The 21014-nt window shown below is 43.8% G+C and overlaps 1 protein-coding gene across 2 annotated transcripts in view; it reads right to left on the bottom strand.

Moving 5' to 3' along the window:
* The window catches only part of SEL1L (SEL1L adaptor subunit of SYVN1 ubiquitin ligase), a 59174-nt gene that overhangs the window by 24627 nt on the left and 13533 nt on the right, over window positions 1–21014 (bottom strand). The window contains exons 4-10 of one of the 2 annotated variants that reach the window (XM_027972094.2): window positions 9081–9248; window positions 7606–7711; window positions 6630–6792; window positions 4080–4133; window positions 3929–3988; window positions 1677–1758; window positions 1176–1330 (exon numbers count right to left, since the gene is read on the bottom strand). In XM_027972094.2, the coding sequence (XP_027827895.1) occupies window positions 1176–1330; window positions 1677–1758; window positions 3929–3988; window positions 4080–4133; window positions 6630–6792; window positions 7606–7711; window positions 9081–9248 (788 nt within the window). The remainder of the gene's footprint in view (window positions 1–1175; window positions 1331–1676; window positions 1759–3928; window positions 3989–4079; window positions 4134–6629; window positions 6793–7605; window positions 7712–9080; window positions 9249–21014) is intronic. The other variant, XM_060418463.1, reaches the window with a different exon arrangement.

Raw genomic sequence — 21014 nt, forward strand, 5'->3', positions numbered from 1 at the left:
TAGCTGCCGATGTGTAACAATTTCAAGTTTGCTTTTTGGAACTTTCTGGGGAAAAAAAAGTTTTTTTGACTATTTTTGATCCATGGTTAGTTGAATCTGTGGATGCAAAACCTGCAGTATACAGAGAGCTGACCGTATATGGAAATGAAGCAATTCATTTCTAAATTATATAGGAGTGAAAAAAATGAATATCAGAGCTAAATATGATGAAAACATGATAGAGGTAGAATGTATTTATATCAGATATCAAGTTCTATAAAGCTATGAAAATTTGAGATGAGATTTGCGTAAGACATGTATTATGCAACTGTGTAATAATGCTGTGTGTATTATTATTTGTAATAGCCCAAATCTGGGAGGAATAAAATGGATAAATTGTGGTAGATCCATACAACGAAATACTACATAGCAATGCAAATCAATGAATTATAGCTATGTGAAAACACATGGATTGATTTCACAAACGATACTGAACAAAAGAAGCTGATACCAAAAAAATGCCATAAGACTTTTTCTTTTTTTACATAAGATTCAAAACCTGGCCAAACTAATCTACAGTGTTAGCTTCTATTAGTCTTAAAATTAACTGGAAAAGTATCTACTGCTCATCCCTATATGTTTCTAAATCAGAAAGAACTGTCAACTTAAATAAAGATGGATGGTGAAGCTCTCTTTTTTAATATCATCAAAACAACCCATGACACAACAAATCACACATGATACTTTGATGTGTGCCACACAGTCTACATTAAGCAGGCCTACTTCGGTCCCTGACCTTGAGAAAATTATAGTCTAAGATAAGCAAAGGACGCGAACGGTAAATAGCTCTGAAGAGCATCTGCAATTACAAGTGTGCCAGAGACTTTCTGTTCAGAGGAAGTGACAGTTCTTATCTTGGTGACTCTAGTAAGAGCCTTCATCATTACTGTAGTGTTGCTCCATTGGAGCAACAGTGTCCAGCCGCGGAGCACACTGGAGTCACCCGGCCAGCTTTTAAGGCACCATCGATGCCTGGGTCACAACCCAGACGAATCCAAATGGAAGGTCTGGAGAGTAAATGGGACTCGTTTCTAGCCAATAATAGCTCCGTGAGACCGTCATGGCTCTGAGTGCTTGCCCCCAGAGGCTGTCACACACCAGGGCCGTGACCTTGCACGAGACCCTGAAACACATACCTGGGCTTGCACGTCCCCCTTTTCAGCTAAGAACTGGTAATACTGAATCAAGTCTTCCTCGAGCATTCCGCTGTTCATTCCTGGGTTTTCAACCTCGTCAGGCAGCCGTATTCTCTGCACCACTGAGCCTCCCGTCAGCGAGATATCACTAGCAACTGAAACAGGGACAAAGCAACACGGGACGAAAGTCAGAGGGGTGGCCCCACAGTGAGAAGTACCGTTCCAGCCCCAAGTGCCAACAGACACTGCGTTAAAGGAATTTTTTCTGTTGCGGCCTATGGAGTACGAAACAGTCATCTCAATGAAATTCAGTTTCTTTCCTACACAATACTAAGAAGTGGAATCCAAAGCAAATTTTAAAAAAGCACTTCCTAATCAACTAGTGTAAAGACGATTCCACTTGAGCGAGCCAGTCACAGTATTTCAAGTAGTACAATAGATTTAAAATTAAGTCTGGTTTTTTTTTTTTTTGGTAACGTAAAATGCAAGAAAAGCAAGTACCATGATTGGCCACAAGACGATAGTGAGTCAGTGCGGATTCACAGCTCTGGAGGACCCCGATGCCAGCCCAGTATCGGTAACCCTGTAATAAATACAACCTCAGTGAGAAGAGGGCAGTTTCACGTGCTTCAGTGGCATTCCAGCGGGAACAGACAAAGCTAACCGTGCGCAGAGGGAAACAGTACTGTCCTTTGATACAAACACACGGCCACCTCATTTATCCTGAGTGTCACATTCTGAGGTAACTTTTTCAGCAACTTTTAACAATCAGACTACAGCTAAGACCTGGGAAATAGATACGGAAGTTCTGAGAGCAATCAAAATAGATGCCATCCACTTTCTATACGCAGTGTGTGCCCGTTCACCTGCATGAGAAAACTACCTAGGCTCTCGCTTTTAGATGAGATTTCAATCTTTAGACACAGTTTTAACAAAAATCGATTAATCTTCCAAAGCATTAATAGCTCTTAAAGAAGCAACCAACTAGCAATCTAGGGAAGACAAGAAACTACTAGAGATAGGCACAGCAGTACCAGGAATGAATGACTTCAGAATAAGGGGAAGACAGCTAATTATGAAGAAGAGAAGAGAACAGAGCTCTCTGGAGTCACACAGACTCACTAACTCCACCAACTTTAACAGTCCTCAGGGCAGAAGTGTACAATAACACGTGTAATAATACTTAACATTCTTAGTCTGTAGCCCTTATTTAAGAAGATTGGCAAACAGCTTTAAAATGAGATTTCTGTCAAAAATACTTCATGTTTTCTGCAAATTCATCTAAAAACAATGTTTCAATGACTGTGGGAGCAATAAACATTTTTGGAGATTAGACGAAAAATGAAAAAACTTCAAAGTTAGTGAGGAATGTTTCAGAAAGTTAGAGTGACACTCTCATAGTTCAGGTACCGGAAAACGGTTTATCTCTGTAAGAGGACCAAGCCCAAGGTCCCTGGCATGACGTCCAGCCCTTTACACGACCCCTGTCTGCCTCTCCTGGTGATGGTCTACCTGGCATTCCCTTCTCCGCCGACAGCTGCTTCTTTCTTCAGAAGGGTCTCCCTAACTCCCTCTGCTTCCCATGCCGGCGTGGGCTGGGGCCTGTCCGTGATTCTTGATGCTCCTATGCTACACTGTAATGGTCTCCCTAATCATGTCCCCCTCTCAAGAGTAAACGCTTGCTGTAGGCTGGCGTTAGATCTTATTGTACTAGAAGCCCAATGACAAGTATTCAGTGTTTTAGAATACACAAAGGGCAAATTATCCAGGATCTGCCCAGCAGGCCGGAAAACCAGATTTTTCTTCTTTGTTAAGTCTCATAGTCCTATCAGTGACTAGGCAGGCCTATTGACCCCTTCTAGATTTTGGACTGGTTTCTCTGCTTTTGGTCTTATTTTTGCTCAGTCTATTCTTTTTATTTCTGCAAGAACTTAACACCTTCATTTGGAACATAGTAATGTGGGCCAGGGGCTTCCCTCATAGCTCAGTTGGTAAAAAAAAATCTGTCCGCAATGCAGGAGACCTGGGTTCAATTCCTTGGTTGGGAAAATGCCCTGGAGAAGGAAAAGACAACCCACTCCAATATTCTTGCCCAGAGAATACCATGGGCAGAGGAGCCTAGCGGGCTACTATCCATGGGATTGCAAGAGTCGGACATGAGTTAGTGACTAAACCACCAACGCCACCACCACCAATATGGGCCAAGGTCACATGACTCTCTTAAAGTCAATTTATAAAGTAGAAGACAGATTAAACACCTCAGCAGAAAAGAACGTGGAGGTCAGATGCTATATTTTACCACTAAGCCATTTAAATATTCAGCGCTGTCAGGTAACACACAAGAGATACTCTGTAGTAAACTTTATAGGACACTGGCTCTTTGTATAGTTAGTCCATCATCAATTTAAACATAAAATCTGCCATAATCCAATCTAAAAAAATGATTCTAACAAACAATTCCAACTTAGAGAAAATTGAGAAAAGAGTCATTTTTCAGATTCTTATTTTAAGGGCAATCAGCCAAACTAATCATTTTGATGAAAAATCGTGGACTCTACCAATTTTCATCCACACGCAGATTCACCTGCTGTATCCAGTAACAGGAATTTGAAGGACATTCAAGTGAATATTGGGTCTTAATAAATATAAGTAAACTGCAATCATGAAAGCTAGAGAAGTGGTCGCCACTTGTAATGATTAATATTACTACAATTGTTAGCAATTTTATTACCTTCCATTTAAATCTTACTTACCAAGACCATGTGGGCTATTAGGTTGCCTCCAAGAGCTCCGAAAGTGTAATAAACAAGGGCCTGTGAAAGAACGAAAGATGCTTAACTGAACATGGGCACACAGTCACCCAATTCACACTATAGTATACAACAAAGTTTTAACAAGTGTTACCTTTGCCTGACTTGAATTAACACCAAGTCCAGAAGCATAGAGAAAGCCAAGAGCCTGAAACAAAATGATAAAAGTCATGAGTGTAAGTTTACCTAAGGCAGACACAGTTTTATGAACCATGAGAAGATGCAAGGGTCTTTAAATGCTAAAAAATGTGAAAGCTGCAAATATGCACAATTGTGGAATCAAAAAGCCTCAGAAATGCAGTCAAGGTTTTACAAATTATACAATGAAATGTAAGTTTAAACAAGTAAAAAAATTTAGCTTGAAGATTAAAGACAATTTAAGAAAACCAAAGCTGAACACACTTAAATATGACTTTTACTTGATTCTTGGGGAAGAGCTACTATGAAAACAAAATGCCTCCTATATCATTACATTAAAATATTATCTATTGGACTTCCCTGGTGATACAGTGGAGAAGAATCCTCCTGCCAATGCAGGAGACATGGGTTCCATCCCTGGTCTGGGAAGATTCCACATGCCATGGAACAACTGAGCCCGAGAGCCTAGAGCCTGTGCTCGAAACAAGAGGGGCCACCGCAACGAGAAGCCCAAGCTCGGTGGAACCAGAGAAAGCCTGTGTGTGGCAATGAAGACCCAGCGCTGTCATAAATTTAAAAAACAAAATTTTCTTTCAATATATTATCTATGTAGAGGGTGGTACACTATGATAATGGGTGAGTGAAAGTTGTTCAGTTGCGTCTGACTCTTTGCGACCCCATGGACTATACAGTCCATGGGATTCAGGCCAGAATACTGGAGTGGGGAGCCTTTCCCTCCTCCAGGGGATCTTCCCAACCCAGGGATCGAACCCAGGTCTCCCACACTGCAAGTGGATTCCTTACCAGCTGAGCCACCAGGGAAGCCCGATAATGGGTAAGGGATTACTAAAATCACTATCCTAGGAACAAAAAGAGGCAGCAAGGGGCTAAACTGAAGGGGCAAAGGGAAAAAGGTCACCTCCCCTTGCTAGAGCATATACAACTTCTTAAAAACAAAACAAAACAACCAGTCAAGCAAACAATGCACTGGTAAGGTTCTGCCCTCTGCTCTCTGAGGATCATCCTTGACGACGTGAAAGCATAAGCTGAAGTTGTAAAGGCAGGTGCTATTCTCATCCAAATCCACGAGCTCTTCTGTACTGCCCAGTCTCCCTTGAAGTTAGGGAGGGCCACTGCGTCGGATGTGACCAGAAGGGATGCAAGCCAGTTTCAGGCCTGGCCCCTGAAAATGTCCCGGGCTCCTCCAGTCCCCCCTTCTCCCCACATGATGGCTTGGAAGCCCTGTGTTCTGGCTGGAGGACAGATACATGATGGAAGCAGCCTGGGTCCCGAGCCACCATCTGAACAGTGGCTCAGGCAGGAGCACTGCACGGGACCTGGCGCGAGCAAGAGATAGCGCCTCGTTGTGTGAAGCCACTGTGGTTCTGCTGCTTTGTTTCATCAGCAAGCATTAAACACAGTGGACAGAGTACTTTGCAAGTGTAAAAAAGCACCGCGGTACTGTAAGGTTCTATTATTAAAAAGAAAAGAGGTCTTAAAAATAAGGCCATTTCTCAGAATAGAATGTGTCTGAAGATGAAGAATGTATGTGTGTGTATATTATCATATGTGAAACAGATCACCAGTCCAGGTTCGATGCATGATACAGGGTGCTCAGGGCCGGTGCACTGGGATGACCCTGAGGGATGGGGTGGGGAGGGAGGTGGGAAGGGGGTTCAGCGTGGGGGACACATGTACGCCCGTGACAGATTCATGTCAATGTATGGCAAAAACCACCACAATATTGTAAAGTGATTAGCCTCCAATTAAAATAAATGAAAAAAAAAAAAAAGAATGTATGTGTGAATTTAACCTAAACTCATTTAGAAGGGGGAAAAAGCCTTGAAAACAAAGGGGAGCAATTAACACATAACCTGTTTATAAACCAAAACCAAGACTATCTAAGAGTTGCAGACTGGTTACCAGTCCTATAGAAAACAATGATGACGATGCCTATTATTATTTACATAGCCTGAAAACAGACTTCCTCTGTGACCAGAAATTTTATCTTTAAGCAAATCCCACACCATTGCTAAATCTTTATTACTGAAGGCATTTTTTTTTAAAGTGGGCAAAATACCTTTATAAGTAGGACAAAAGACCCAGAAACCATAAAAAAGATGAATAAACTCAACTACATAAAACTGCTTATTTTACATGAAAACACTTAAACAAAATGAAAAGACAGTATAAAGCATACAGATAAACAGGTGGGTGCAGAGGTACTCAGGGCAAGGCCCGTAAGGTTCCTAACCACAGGAGCGTCCGTCCCCACAGAGCTGGGTGCAAATATAATTTTGGCAAGATGCAATTGCAAAAATGCCTTAATGACTATAAATGTTCTCAAATGAAGAAAAAAGACTGTCCAAGAAGACTTGTAAAACAATTTGCTACAAAATTAACATTTACAGTCTTACTTGTTAAAGGAAGTCAGGGCAACGAGAGTATCAGGCTGTTAAAATAAAGCAGCACCGCGTGCAGAGAGATCTCCATAGAGTACACTCACAGTTTGTCCCTTTGGAGAACCTTCCTCGGTCAGCTTCTCAAACATCTCTTTTGCTGCTTGGATATTCTGTGTCAAGTAATCACCGAACAAAAGAGCATAGGATACTCTCTCCAGCGCCTTGGTGTGGTTCATGCTTGCTGCCTTCTGAAGATACCGATAAGCTCTTTAAACACAAGTAACGAAAAAACAAATTAGCAACATTTTGGAATTACCATTAAAATTTGTTTTCAAGATCTACTAAAATGTAGCTTAATTTCCTTACTGTACAGAACTCTTTTGATATTTTTACTAAAGCAGTGTCACTTACAAAACATTCTGGCTACTTTCGTTTTTACCTAGGATACCAGTTCTGTTGTTAGAGTATCTTGGAATTCTAATTATACTAACAGTAATCCTAAAAAGTTCTATTAAGAAAGTTAACTTGCTTTGCAATGTCAGAACAGTAATAACATGGTCTCCAGTAAAACAATCTAATGATGACCACTACAACTGTCTTTAAAATCTTTGCACAGACTATAGCAAAAGTCAGCTGAAATTCAGGGGACATAAAATGTTAGAGGACAATCACTTGTTTTATGTTCCTTCATTTCTAAATTCTAGACTTTGTAAGAAAATTACAAAGCAAAAACAAAAAACCCCAGAAAACATCTGACAATAATTCCTTTTGTTTTATGTCACTTTGAATTCTAAATAGTATGTGTTCCTGGCACTGAGAAATGACTGCAACTTAATCATCTACTGTCAGTTGCTCGAGGTTCATTCTTAGGACTGGTATTTATGACCTGTTTATCCCAACAAGCTAAAATCTGATAAAAGTAATGTCCCTAATGTCCATATATATCATATTAAGTTTTCTTATAATGCAACTTAGGAAATCTTTTTATCTCTGGCAGTACGTTCCATTTAAAAAGCACTCAGCCATTATCTCAGCAAGGGCCTAGCTCAAAGGAAGGATGGAGTGGGCTGTGCAACCTACTCTCTTTTTTGGCTTTTCTTGTTGCTTCCATTGAGGATTTTCATCCCGGTCTGGTACATCATTTCCGCTTCCTGCATTTGCCGTCTTTTTGCAGCTTCTTCTTCGGCTGAAAACAAAATGTCAGTTGCATTTACATGGATAATTCTGCACCAATTACTTGTCAGACATCAGAACATATTCCTTCTCTTGGGTGGGCATGCAAACACAATTCGTGATTGTTCACCATTTCAAAATCTGACTCTAAAGATACATGGTTTTAAGTATGGCCTTTATCTGATAAAAGACAGGACTCAGGGAAACAAAACTCGTTGAAATCACTTTCTTTCAGAGAAAGCACTCTCAGTCTGCTTTTGGAGGTACTTTTCTGCTAGTAATTCTAACTTTGTATTCACTTTAACTAAAATTTCACAAGGAGCTTATGATTATATATGCCAAGGTCAGCTAAAACTAGGACAGGAAAAAACAGTCAGAAAAATATTATTACTGTTGAAGAACACTTCCGCCTCACCTGAACTGCTGTATATTTTTACAAGGAAAAAGTATTTGACTAATTATGCTAAAAAGTTAATAAAAAATTTGATTTTTATTAACTATAGATCTCAATTTAATGTTCAAGTTGTCTATTTTTTCCTATACATTAACATTAATACAACCTTGAAAATAACAGAATTATCATAAATTTTGCAAAAGTTATTTTGCTATTGTAATATAGCATTTTAACAGAAATCTGTAACTCATCAAATGACAAATGTATGAATATTTCATTAGGACTAATATTTACAGAAACAGAAGTGAGCTGTTTTTACAATATAAAAAAAATCTGATGTATCAAACTGGAGCATTTAATCATATTGGCCTACCTCCAAAGATGGAACCATATAAGATGTCATATTCTAGGACAGCCTAAATATTCTACCAGAGCCATTATTCTGAAAATGTCATCTGATATCAACTGAGATGTGTTCAAGGTTTTCTGTTGCTCTTTATCTTCAGCAAGTTTTTCCTGAAAATACAGCTTGCCTTTAGAAGTCAGCCTCTTTGTACTGACAGGAACACTTAGGACAGTTAATAGACTGTACTTGTCAAATGTTAACTTAGCACAATGCATTTCACTCAAGGATTTAGAAAAGGAATTCTGTTTTCCTTTTAACCACTATTAATTAATCTTTACTATAATGTTCTGTTTCCTTTGCTGCCAAAAAAACGTTTCACGTTAATTAATTCAGTAGCCTGCCTAAGAGTCTTCAGAACAACCTATGTACACCCTGGAAAACCACCTCGACATAAGGCACATGTGTGACAAGCTGCCAGGTGATGGCCTGGAAGTAGGGACATGGCCCGCTTCCTGTGCTGACGTCCAGGCTTTAAGGGACAGCCACAGCATCAGTGCTGACCGCTTCTCGGTGAGGAAGGGCTCGAACTGCTGCCCAAGACGCCGCCCGATGCAGACCCGCCCTCTGCTGAACGACACTCACTCTCACAGAAGCCCCACTTCTCGTCCGCCTTGTAGTCGTAGGTGGTGGCACACCACAGCCTGCCGTCTTCCCTCCCGTCCGAGGTGCACTCGTCGTACTCCTTATCCAGGAACAGGAAAGGGAAGTGGCAGGGCTCCCCGTGCGCTGTGCCTTCAAGGGCGGTCAGAGCTGGAAAGGCAAGGAAGACATGGAAGCACGGGCAGCACGCCTGCTATTTGTGGCTTAGCACTGAAGGTGTCAGCTATGAGAGCCCAGAGACACAGATGCGTGATCTGTAACGGGGAACATAAAAGAGCCAGCGCTGATTCTGTTCGGGGACGATGAGAAGGTCAGTCAACTCAGTGAGCGTGGCTAGCTACCTACCTAGCTCTACATCTAGGTTAGAGTTCTGACAGTCTTGAGATAACAACCTTAGAAGGTCAAGAGTCTACTGAGAACAGCCGCTCAACTAGTGAGCAAAGAATAAAGCAAACGCAACTGAATCAATTCCACTGCTCAGTACAACTCTTTTTTTCCCCCATCTGAATGCTGTAAGTCAGTTTATTCTATAATATAAAGTTACACAGTGAAACTGCTCCCCCAGGCCAAGTTAATCACTCACATACTCCTCTGTGATCCCACAGCGTTTTATTAGAGGACTTATCATCGGTTCTGAGCTTCTTTCTTCACCATACTCTGGCTCTCATTAGACTCCGAGCTTGTTAAGGGAGAAACCGTATCTCTAATTTGTTCTCTAAGTTCTTTCCACGTATCTCCCAGGCGCTGGGAATTATGCCAGGGGCTGGAAACGAGGGGGACCAGAGGTCTCTGCTACGGAGAACCTGCTACCTTACCAGGGAGACATTAAACGAACATACGACCGATGTTTCGGAGAGGAAAGCCTCCCCGTCAGTAACTGAAGTTTACACTGAACCTCGAGGGTGTCCAGGAGGAGGTGGCGGACGGAATGCTCCAGAATGGGGTGGGGAGAACCACTGCAGGCCAGGGGAAAAGTGTGTGTTAAGAATCAAATGAAAGAGAGCACGGTGTGTAAGAGAAAATCAAGTTCATCATCTCAGAACACATAGAGTGCGTGTCACAGGGGGGAAGAGAAAAAGCCAGAGGAACACCAAGAAGCCAGACTAGAGAGGTCCTGACAAACCTTACTAAGGAGTTCAGATTTCATCCTGAGGACAATGGAGACTCACGAGTTTAATGAAGGAGTGACATGCTCGTCCTTACACTTTCGAGAGTGGACAATGGAATGCCAGGCTGGAGGCCATGTGACCAGTTAAAGGCTGTGACAATGGTCTAATCAAGGGGTGAGGACAGCCTCAAGAGGACAATGGAATAACAACAGCAGATGCACTCACGTGATGCTAAGGAAACAGAGATGGTCCTACCTACTGACTAGGTGTGCAGATGAGAGCAGAGTGAGGCCAAGGGAGGTGCCCAGGCTCCGAGGCTGCAGGATGAGTGGGGGGTTGTCCCTACCAGGACGGAGCACACTAAGGGAGGAGCAGGTGACCGGGCAGGGATGGATGGATCAGGAGAGAGGCTGATTAAGCTCTGCTCCTGCTACGTTCAAGGCAGCTAAGCAAAATAAGCGAAGATCTCTCAGACACCTTCTCAGCTGTAGCCCCGCAAAAAAAAAAAAAAAGCCTCTAGTTCACAGATAAATTTCAATGTGAAAGTGTGCATAAGAATGCCAAGTGAGAAGTGTAAGAGCATACCAAAGGGCTAGGCCTGAGCCTGGTCTCCAACCACACTCGATGAGTGAGTACATACATGTCAGCGTCCACTGGTTTGCTGTTACATGGAGAATTTATTTAAGCAGCCAAGCTTAGTAAGTAACAGTATAGGTTATGGAGTCAGAACACTCAATTCAAACTCTACTGATTGTTACCTGTGCACTCTGAGTAAGTCATTTAATCTCTCTATTCATAAAAGTATTTGCAGACAACTTCCTAATCTACAAATAGGGACAGCAGTCCTTGCCACATAGAGTTACTCGCAAAGACGAACCGACACAGTACACATAAGGGTGTACTGCCACTTAAGGTGATGAGTCTAACAGATGGCACGTCTATTATTATTACTGGCATGTCTGCTCTGAAAGGCTAGAAAATGTACGCTCCTTCTTTCCAGTGTAAAAAAGACTACATCCTAAGGCTAATTTGAAAATTAGTTTTAGTTAAGTTATGAAAGGCAAATGAATTTCTAACAGTTTATACCAGCTAAAAGTCACTCACCATCCTGGTAATTACTCACCAGGGGCAGTAACAACTTCTTTGATTTGTCTACTTTTTAACAAATGATCTTTAATTCAACCTATAAGCACAGCATCCTTTATCAGCAGCCTCAGAGGGGTCACTATCACTACAGAACCTGAAAAAGGTACTCCTATGCACTGCCAATGGGGTCAAATCTGCTTTAGAAAGACACTATTTGTATAACTGCAGTTTGTAAACTCGAATTTCAAACATCCAACAGTTTAACGAATATTTAATTTTTTCCTATTAAAACTGAAATTTCTGTTTTAAAGGCAAATAGCTTGTCATAAGAATTCTAGTTTGCCAAAACTTATGCTTTTTAAGAGGTTCAAATATATGACAGGATTCTTTCATGTGATGGAATGATACGCCAGAAAAGAAACTAAAGAGAAGCCAAAGGTAATACAAGATTTTAACCCGCTACTGAGTCAGCATTAACTTAAGCTGGAAGAGCACCAGGGTGCACCTGCTTCCTCAGTTGTGTTAACTGAAAAATCCTCGTCAAATTATACACTGGTCAAGTAATGTGATTATAAGCAAGTTAACAGAAAGAAAATCGGTATTTCTCAGTTATCTTCTCCAAGCAAAGTCACCACAGGGAAGCTGCTATTGCCTTTAAAACCTGTTTTACAGTCTTCCAAAAGTTACTGACTAAGGCTGGCTAGTTTCAAGTCAATTATCTCAGGTATGTATTCCTCACACTAGGGTTTATTTCAGTTAAGTTTCTTTCCATGGAGAAATTCTGTAAGAATTTCAAAGCTATTATTTTAAAAACAGCCATGAAAACGGTACTAGTTTTAAAACCAACGGTAATCACTGCTCTGGCATATGGAGGCTGACTGATTACGCAATCGGAGTTAATGATAGCCAGCAATCAAATCCGACACTCCAAAGGGAAAAATGTGCCATTAAGTCAATTCTGAACCTTCATGCAAAAATGACATAGCATCACAATTTATTTAGACTGCGGGAGTAAGATATTAAGCTTATGGTATTTGAGACCTTAGAATGATGAACAGAACACTTTATGTTTAAACTGGTAGAAATATGCTCTCTCAACGTCAATTAAAATTATTTAGGAAAGCTAGAAAGGTTCCCCCCCCCCACCTAAAAAAAACCTACCCTATCTGAACATGTAATCCTTCAGCGCTGGCCAGAATATAGGTAAATGGCAGGAACGTAAATTTCATACTATCGGCAGGGGTGTAGAGGGACATTTAGTAACATCTATTAGAAGTGAAAAGTTCCATACACCTTTAGATCGGATTTTTTCAATTGTGGGGTATTTACTTATAGAAACATTCTCAAACGTTCTCTCATATGGAGAGGTATGTCCAAGGAATGTTTGCACATCATCATCATTTTAAAAACATAAACCCCAAAATAACTCAGAGGTAAGGAAGAGAGGGTTGGTTAAATCAGCTACAGTGCGGCTGTTAGAGAGACACCAGGCATCCACACTGATGGATTCAAAGGTTGCTATAGACTAGTGGAGACACAGCAGAAGATGAAAGCTGAGTCCTTGGGGCAACCTTCTATTTCAACATCAGACAGATTCTGAGGAACCGCAGCCAAGTGAAGAAAGCGTCCTCAGAGAAAGGAAAAAAGCAGAAACACTTGAGGAGCCAGGAAGATAAGGACCAAGGACTGCCTAGGTCTTCAGCCATTAGGATGTGCCTGGAGAGGCGTGGATTTAATGGTCTGGCGGGGGATCAGGGCCTCACTCCACTCAGTCTCGAGAGCGGAAAGAGAGGAACTGAACTCAGTGGACAGAGACCTCTTTTCCAAGCAAGACTGCTATGACGGCGAGGGGAGAAGTGAGGCGGCCACTGGAGCGGCACTGGGGGTCAGGTTTTGGTTTCTCTGATGTTCAGATATTACAGCATGTTTGAATGTTGGTGCAGACAGAGAATGTGACTGCCATTCAGTGAACAAAGAACTCTGTCTGCCCAGAGATCCCCAGCCACTGCAGCTGTCCCGCCCCCAACAGCACACCCTGAGGGGATTCAGGGTGGGGAAACACAGGACATTGGGTCTGTCAGGTACCATGCTCATCTCAGGGATAATCTCAACGAGCCCAAACTCCTGCATCTTCTCAAACACAGAAAAGCACTAAAATCATTACCTTGACAAGTCCAACTTTTGTGATTACCTGCATTCCCCGCCCTGCCCCCAACAAAAACTCCTATACATCTTGGCTCTGCCCTTGCCTCTTTGGAGCAGTTCCTAAGAGCGACCTGAGAGGCTGTCTCCCATGCTGTAGCCCTCAGCAAAGTCCCTGAATTAAGTATTATTTGCAATCTGTAGGTTGCACATTTTTCTTCGGTTGACAATTGACAAGAGAAAACGACAAATGTGGCTAGAATTTTGCTATTGGTCCTGAATGAAAAACCCTGGAATACTTATATCTTTTCCTCATTTTTATTTTTATCAAAACAAAAACATCAACTTCTTGATTCACACAAATAAAGGCAACTGTTCTGGCTCTGCGAATTTCCTCATTTTCAGAGCATTTACGCCATTAAAGTGGGCTTCCGGGATAGCCCAGTTGGTAAAGAATCCGCCTGCAATGTAGGAGACCCAGTTTAATTCCTGGGTCGGGAAGATCTGCTGGAGAAGGGATAGGCTACCCACTCCAGTATTCTTGGGCTTCCCTTGTGGCTCAGCTGGTAGAATCTGCCTGCAATGAGGGAGACCTGGGTTTGATCCCTGGGTTGGGAAGATCCCCTGGAGAAGGGAAATGCTATCCACTCCAGTATTCTGGCCTGGAGAATCCCATGGACTGTATAGGCCAGGGGTAGCAAAGAGTCAAACACAACTGAGCAACTTTCACTTTCACGCTATTAAAAGTAGTACAAACAAAACACGGATACAGATGATTTAAAGCAAGCATACTTGAGATAAAGCAAATGGTACAGGCCGCATATTTACTGTTGACTGAGAAGTATGGTATATTAATCTTCTAAGGAAAAGAACAATTTTATGTTAGTTGCTACAAGAAGACTGCTTTCATCCAAGGTTGAGAATTGCTAACTACAGTTGAGAAATTACATGTTAATGAAGGGAGGACAGACACATACACACACTATACTAAGGAAGGCACTGCTTTAAGGACTAAGATGATTTTTCAGAAGAAAAATGAAACGCAGTCAGATGGGAGAATGAACAAAACATTAAGTCCAGAGGTCATACAAGCTCAGTTCTCTCTGTGAAAACACGTAAAAGAAGATAAAGAAGCAAGTACTGGCCCATGTGCCCAGAGGAAAGGGACAAACTTCAAGACACTTAGGTGACAGGAACTGTCAGAAGCCATGCAGAGTGAAACCTGCTAAGGAAAACTGCTACTGAAGGACAGCGAGGGACTCCCCTGGGGGTCCAAGGGTTAAGAAGCCACCATCCAGTGCAGGATACCCGGGTTCAACCCGTGGTTGGGGAACTAAGCTGTGGGGCAACTAAGACGTGATGTAGCCAAAAAAAAAAAAGAACAGCGAGTTTCACTAAATAATGACTGTAAAGGTACTTGAGTTTCAAAAGCGCTGGCGGGGTGCTATTTCACAGGATGGTCTCCCAGGGGAGTTTCCTTCCACAAATAATTTGCTGGACAATAGAACAAAGAAACAACGATGACAAAAGAAATCTTTAAAGTAGGACCTGTTGAGGGTCACGACCCGTTTCCTTAACCATCTATATATATTCTGTGTAGTCTGAGTACTAAGTTAAGGTTTGTTTATTCCTTGCCACCCTCTTGCACGTGACGATGCGATCCTATTACTCAGTCAACTTTCATACTCCAGAACCCACTTTTAAGCATGTTTAGTAAGTTTCAACACTATGCCGTTCAAAACAGAGAAAGACGCTGGTTATTTCTTTTTTCTTTTTGTTTTTTAGACTATGAGGATAGTGTGTTTATTGCAAAAAAGATGATTCAAGCAATGGGAAAGTATACAAACTTAAAAGAAAAATCACACTTTAGTTACCACTGAAAACTACCTTTTTCTCCAAAGGTAATGACTGTTACTAGAAAAGAGATTCATTTCTCAAGTGCAAACATATTGCGGGGAAATGGCTTTCTTTCAAATAAGGGACCTGTGATGGTTAATGGTGCTTCCCTGGTGGCTCAGATGATTAAAGAAACTGCCTGCTGCTGCTAAGTCACTTCAGTCGTGTCTGACTCTGCGCAACCCCTCAGACAGCAGCCCACCAGGCTCCCCTGTCCCTGGGATTCTTCAGGCAAGAACACTGGAGTGGGTTGCCATTTCCAATGCATGAAAGTGAACAGTGAAAGTGAAGTCGCTCAATCGTGTCCGACTCTTCGTGACCCCATGGACTGCAGGCTACCAGGCTCCTCTGTCCATGGGATTTGCCAGGCAAGAGTACTAGAGTGGGGTGCTATCGCCTTCTCCGAAGAATCTGCCTACAATGCGTTAATTCTGTGAATAAACTTGGCTAGGCCACAGCGTTTCACGTGTCTGGTCAAACTCTACGCTAGGTTTCCATGATGGTGTTTTTGGATGAGATTAACACTTAAATCAGTGGATTTATGTGAGTAAAGCAGATTACCCTCCACAATGTGGGTAGGCCTCGTTCAATCAGTTAAAGACCTAACAGAAGACGGGGGCAAGAAGGAATTCTGCCAACAGAGAGCCTTCAGTTCTACTTCTCTGAAGAACCCTGACCAATACAGGATCATACTAGGTGAATTATTTACAACATGGCATTTTCATTTACCATTGATGTTCCCTCCAGTGGCAGCCAGTACAAACTGGCTAGTAATTCTTAACACCTTCCTCACTGCTACAGTTTTTCTAGTAGTCAAGTATGGATGTGAGAGTTAGACCATAAAGGTGGCTTAGTGCTGAAGAATTGTGGTTTTGAACTGTGGTGCTGGAGAAGACTCTTGAGAGTCCCTTGGACAGCAAGGAGATCAAACCAGTCCATCCTAAAGGAGATCAACCCTGAATATTCATTGGAAGGACTGACGCTGAAGCTGAAGTTCTAATACTCTGGCCACCTCTGTGAAGAGGGGACTTGTTGGAAAAGATCTTGATGCTGAGAAAGACTGAGGGCAAGAGGAGAAGCAGGCGACAGAGGATGAGATGGTTGGACAGCATCACTGACTCAATGGACATGAGTTTGAATAAGCTCCGGGAGTTGATGGACAGGGAGGCCTGGTGTGCTAGTCCTTGGGGTTGCAAAGAGACAGACACAACTTACTGACTAAACAACTCACTTCTGTAGAGCGAGAGATGGGACAGGTCAAGTAAGAAGTTCTGACATTTCCTCTAGTGACTTCTGAAGGGGGCTCCTGCTCCTCTGACGCAGGCACCACACCTTCCTAAGGACCTGGGACCCAGAGGTCCAACCATCACCAGCATGATCACTTGGGACAGACATGACCATGAAGTCAGCTCATGGAACAGGAGAGAAAGGAGCTGGAGTCCTTGATGGCATGAGTCCTGAACCACCTTCTCTATGGAGTTCTGATTACGTGAGTCAAACAAACTTCTGCTCCTGCCAGGGTTTGGTGGATTTTCTGTTATTTGCCAACAAAACACGACCCTTTTAAAATGACCGTGAGTGTTTGGTAACGGGAATACCACAGTGTAAATCATTTTCCCTCTTAGTGGCCTTTTATTCACTCATTTTCAACAAATGTTTATTACCGAGATGATATGCAGAAAACAGGTAACACAGCAGACATGACTGCCATCCTTTGAGAGCCTGCCCTTGGCTGGCATCTGGGGACTCAAGACATGGGGAGGGTTCCTGCCACCCCAGTGACTCACTGGGCCTAAACTGCTTGTACAAACAGCGTGGCTGATGCTCAACATCTGTGTTCCTTCTGGGAATCTGTAATTTCGGTGGATGCCAGGCAGACAGTGATCACATGATTAGTCTCCACTAAAAACTCCAGGCGCTGGGTCGCTAATGAGTTTCCCTGGCGGATGACATTGCACACAAGTGTCACCCGTGCTAGGGGAATTAGTGAGACCTTCCCTGGTGGCTCAGCTGGTAAAGAATCTGCCTGTAGTACGGGAGACCTGGGTTTGATCCCTGGGTTGGGAAGATCCCCTGAAGGAGGGAAAGGCTACCCACTCCAGTATCCTGGCCTAGAGAATTCCATGGACTGTATAGGCCACAGGGTCATGAAGAGTCGGACACGACTGAGCGACTTTCACGTCACTTCACGTGACTCTGCTGGGAGAGGACCTTTGCACCTTGTTTGCTCTGGACCTCGCCCCATGCTGATTTTGCCTTGTACCTTTTTGCTACAATAAATCACAGCTGTGAGGATAACTACATGCTGAGTCCTCACGGCAAATCACGAAGGCCAGGGATGGTCCTGGGGACCCCCAGTACAGCGGGGCATCAGATGGGCTTCTTTAGCTCAGGGGAGAATGCACGCACTTATCTGTATGGCCAAGTCGCTTTGCTGTGCACCTGAAACTATGGCAACACTGTTAATTAGCTATGCTCCAATTTAAAAAAAGTTAAAAAATAAAAAAAAAAGAAGTGTGGCTCCCGAAATCAAACCTGACTCACTGAAGGAGGGTGAAATTTTGGGAAAAGAAGGGTAAGGGGCCGGGTATGACGCTATCTCTGGTACCCAGGTGACGATGGAATTCTCCGTGGTATGCAGCAACAACCGATCTGTTATCTGTTCTGAGAAATAAAAGCTACCTGTAGAATATGGAAATGAGAGCTCCAACTCCGGGAGAGCGGGCTTGCTGGGTGCCACCACCTGCTTCCAGCCAGGCCAGCTAGCTAAAGTCATGCCTTTGGGATCTGCTCTCTCCTCCAAGGGAGGAGAAAGGACCCCCCCTAAATGCCCAGAGGTGAATATGTTAAAATGGAGGCCAAAATGTTAAAAGTTTGCATTGCTCTCTGCTCCAAGAAGAGAGGGGGTGGGGCTGAAATCGGATCCCAGGGCTCGAACTACACTTTTTCAGCCTGGCTGCTGAGGCAGTCCCTACCCGACCCCTGCCCTCTCTGCATTCCAGCCTGGATCTGCCCTGGCAATAGCGATGTCACACTGCAAAACGCTGCATTTACTGCTAGGAGCTTACATAAACTTGCAACGGGGGAGGGGGAACAGAAGTTTTTGTGTGACTTTAGACTTGTGGCCACGACATCTGGATGTATGGTGAAAATGGACATGAAAGGTGACATGCTCGTAGCTGCACACACGCCCGAGGAGTCATCCTGATCAAGGCAAGCTGCAAAACAGAAATGCGTTAGTGGGACACAACTTCCTTGCTTTCTGCCACCAGTGGGTGGGTCGGAATTGAAACTCTGCGTACTGGAAACTGAACCAGCTTCCATAACTGATGAATTCTGCTATGGAAGATAGGGGTTTTGCTTGTTGGAGCCTCTGGTAAAAGGGAGACCCCCCCCCCCCCCCGCAAAAAAAAAGAAAGAAAGGAAAGAAAGGTGCTCTACAGATGGAGATGTCCTTTTGGAGTTCTGAAAAGCAGGTTTCAGTTGGCTAATGGGAGCTGGTGAGAGTAGAGATCTGTCCCTTGAAGGCTGTGTGAGTGGGGTCGATCTGGACTTCAGAAGAACAAAACCAAAACCTCTGTGGTCTGTAGCATCTAGGCTTTGCTACTGAAGAAAAGCCTCTACCTTTTTTTTTAAAACTCCTGAATTCACAGATCCTAACTGCCTGGACTTGATTCTAAGCTAAGGCCCCACACTTCTGGTATAAGCGTCCAGCCTCAGTGGGAGCCAGGGCTAAACTGAAAGCCGGCATGGCCGGCTCGTAAACAGAGCTCAGGTCCTCTGGCCTCCGAGCATCAGGCCGCCTCTCTGCAGTGCATCATGGCTGCTTGGCTGAACTGTCTGGGTCCCTTACAAATGCCCACAGGAAAGGACTTTGATCTTTGATGGGACCATCCAAAATCAAGCTGCAGATAGAGCCTGTATGGTTCCGATACAGAGCCTGACTTATCTTAACTGTGGCTAGAGCCGCAAGCTGCAACTGGGGAGAGGGGACACTACACCAACGGTGACCTCTGATCATTCTGGACTGGCTGAGTCAACTCCGACCCCCTCCGGAGCACGTCTAGCAGAGGTCAGCTCCCCGGGCCGTTCGAGATGATGAACTGACGCCTGACTTTGCCTCCCTCACTCTCTCCGGCTGCGGTATACGGCTTAGTGCAATCTGATTAGCCAAGGCAGCCGTCCTCAGAAAGGGACCAGTCTTTTCTAGGCTGGTCACTGGGGAAGTGATGTTCACAGGGTGAAAGGGGTGGAGGGTTACATAAAACCATTTTGAATTTTTTGTTTGGAAATTCAAGAGTTTTGTCCTGACCAATCTGTGCATGTGGTATTTTTCTGGTTCAGCTGTATTAACAGAATTTTTTTGTGTGTGGTAATGCCATGTGGCAAGTAGGATCTTCCCCAACCAGGGATCGAACCCAGGTCCCCTGCAATGGAAGGGTAGTGTCTTAACCACTGGACCCCAGGGAAGTCCTTAAAGGGATATTCCTATGAAGATGTTTTGCCACCTCTTTCCCACAACCCCTCCAGACAGGAGGTCAGGATGAGAGCAGGGGATGACCGGAAAACATAAAATGGTGACTGCTGAACGGAAGCACAGATGTGGTAACCACCAAGGAAAACGAGCCAAAGCCCCTGCACCTGGAAAGGCACGGGGAGGCGAGGGGGCGCGTGATCCTTGTTTTTCGAAGCTATTTCTGGAAGTGTCTCACCCTCTGGGCCCCTCTGCAAGCTGTTGAGAGCGCTGTGAAGTCAGACTCTGAGCCTACGATCACACCTGGCAGGGCTGCTGAGCGGCAGAGGGGCTGGCCCAGGCGCTGCACTTTCCACGCAGAAGACCTCCAGATGTCAACCACACTCGTGAGGTGGACCAACTGTCATCACAGGCGACAAAACTCTAGGGAACTGACTGGCACTGAACGTAAACGATCCGGGCTGGACCGGGAACCCTAGGACAAGAAGCCCACGGTGGGCAGCTGTGTCATTAGTTAGCTCAGTCGCTCAGTTGTGGCCGACTCTTTGTGACCCCGTGGACCGTAGCACGCCAGGCCTCCCTGTCCATCATACTGTCAATTAGTGTCTTGTTCTGGGTACCCAGAGATCATAAACTGTTTTTTTTTTGGATTCCCTGGGAATCCCTAGCAATTCCTTCTGGGACGGGACTTCTGTATGTGCGCCCTGACTATCACGACACTGCCTCAGCCCTACAAGGCTTTCAAGCCAGCTTCAATCTACTGGCCAGACTGGTTCCGGGCCTGAACTCATGCTGGTGGTGGTGTTTAGTTCCTCAGTGGCATCCAACTCTTTTGTGATCCCATGGACTGTGGCCCGCTAGGCTTCTCTGTCCATGGGATTTTCCAGGCAAGAATACTAGCAATTCCTGGTTGCCATTTCCTTCTCTATGGGATCTTTCCCAGGGATCAAACCCATGTCTCCTGCATTGGCAGGTGGATTCTTTACCACTGGGCCACCAGGAAACTGATGCCTAGAGTCAGGTAAAAAAGGCTGATACAGACACTTAAGGAGGATGCTAACCTGCCTTTCTAAGGCAGATCTTTATGATTAATGGGATTTCTCAGTTGGCTAAAACATGTTAAAGAACACAGCTGAAATCAATACTGCACGGGGTCTCCTCATTCTTGCCGTCTGGGTCACACTGATAATTCTGCTGTAAAGACGACCT

Source organism: Ovis aries, chromosome 7, assembly GCF_016772045.2.
Source record: "Ovis aries strain OAR_USU_Benz2616 breed Rambouillet chromosome 7, ARS-UI_Ramb_v3.0, whole genome shotgun sequence".
Lineage (NCBI taxonomy): Eukaryota > Metazoa > Chordata > Mammalia > Artiodactyla > Bovidae > Ovis > Ovis aries.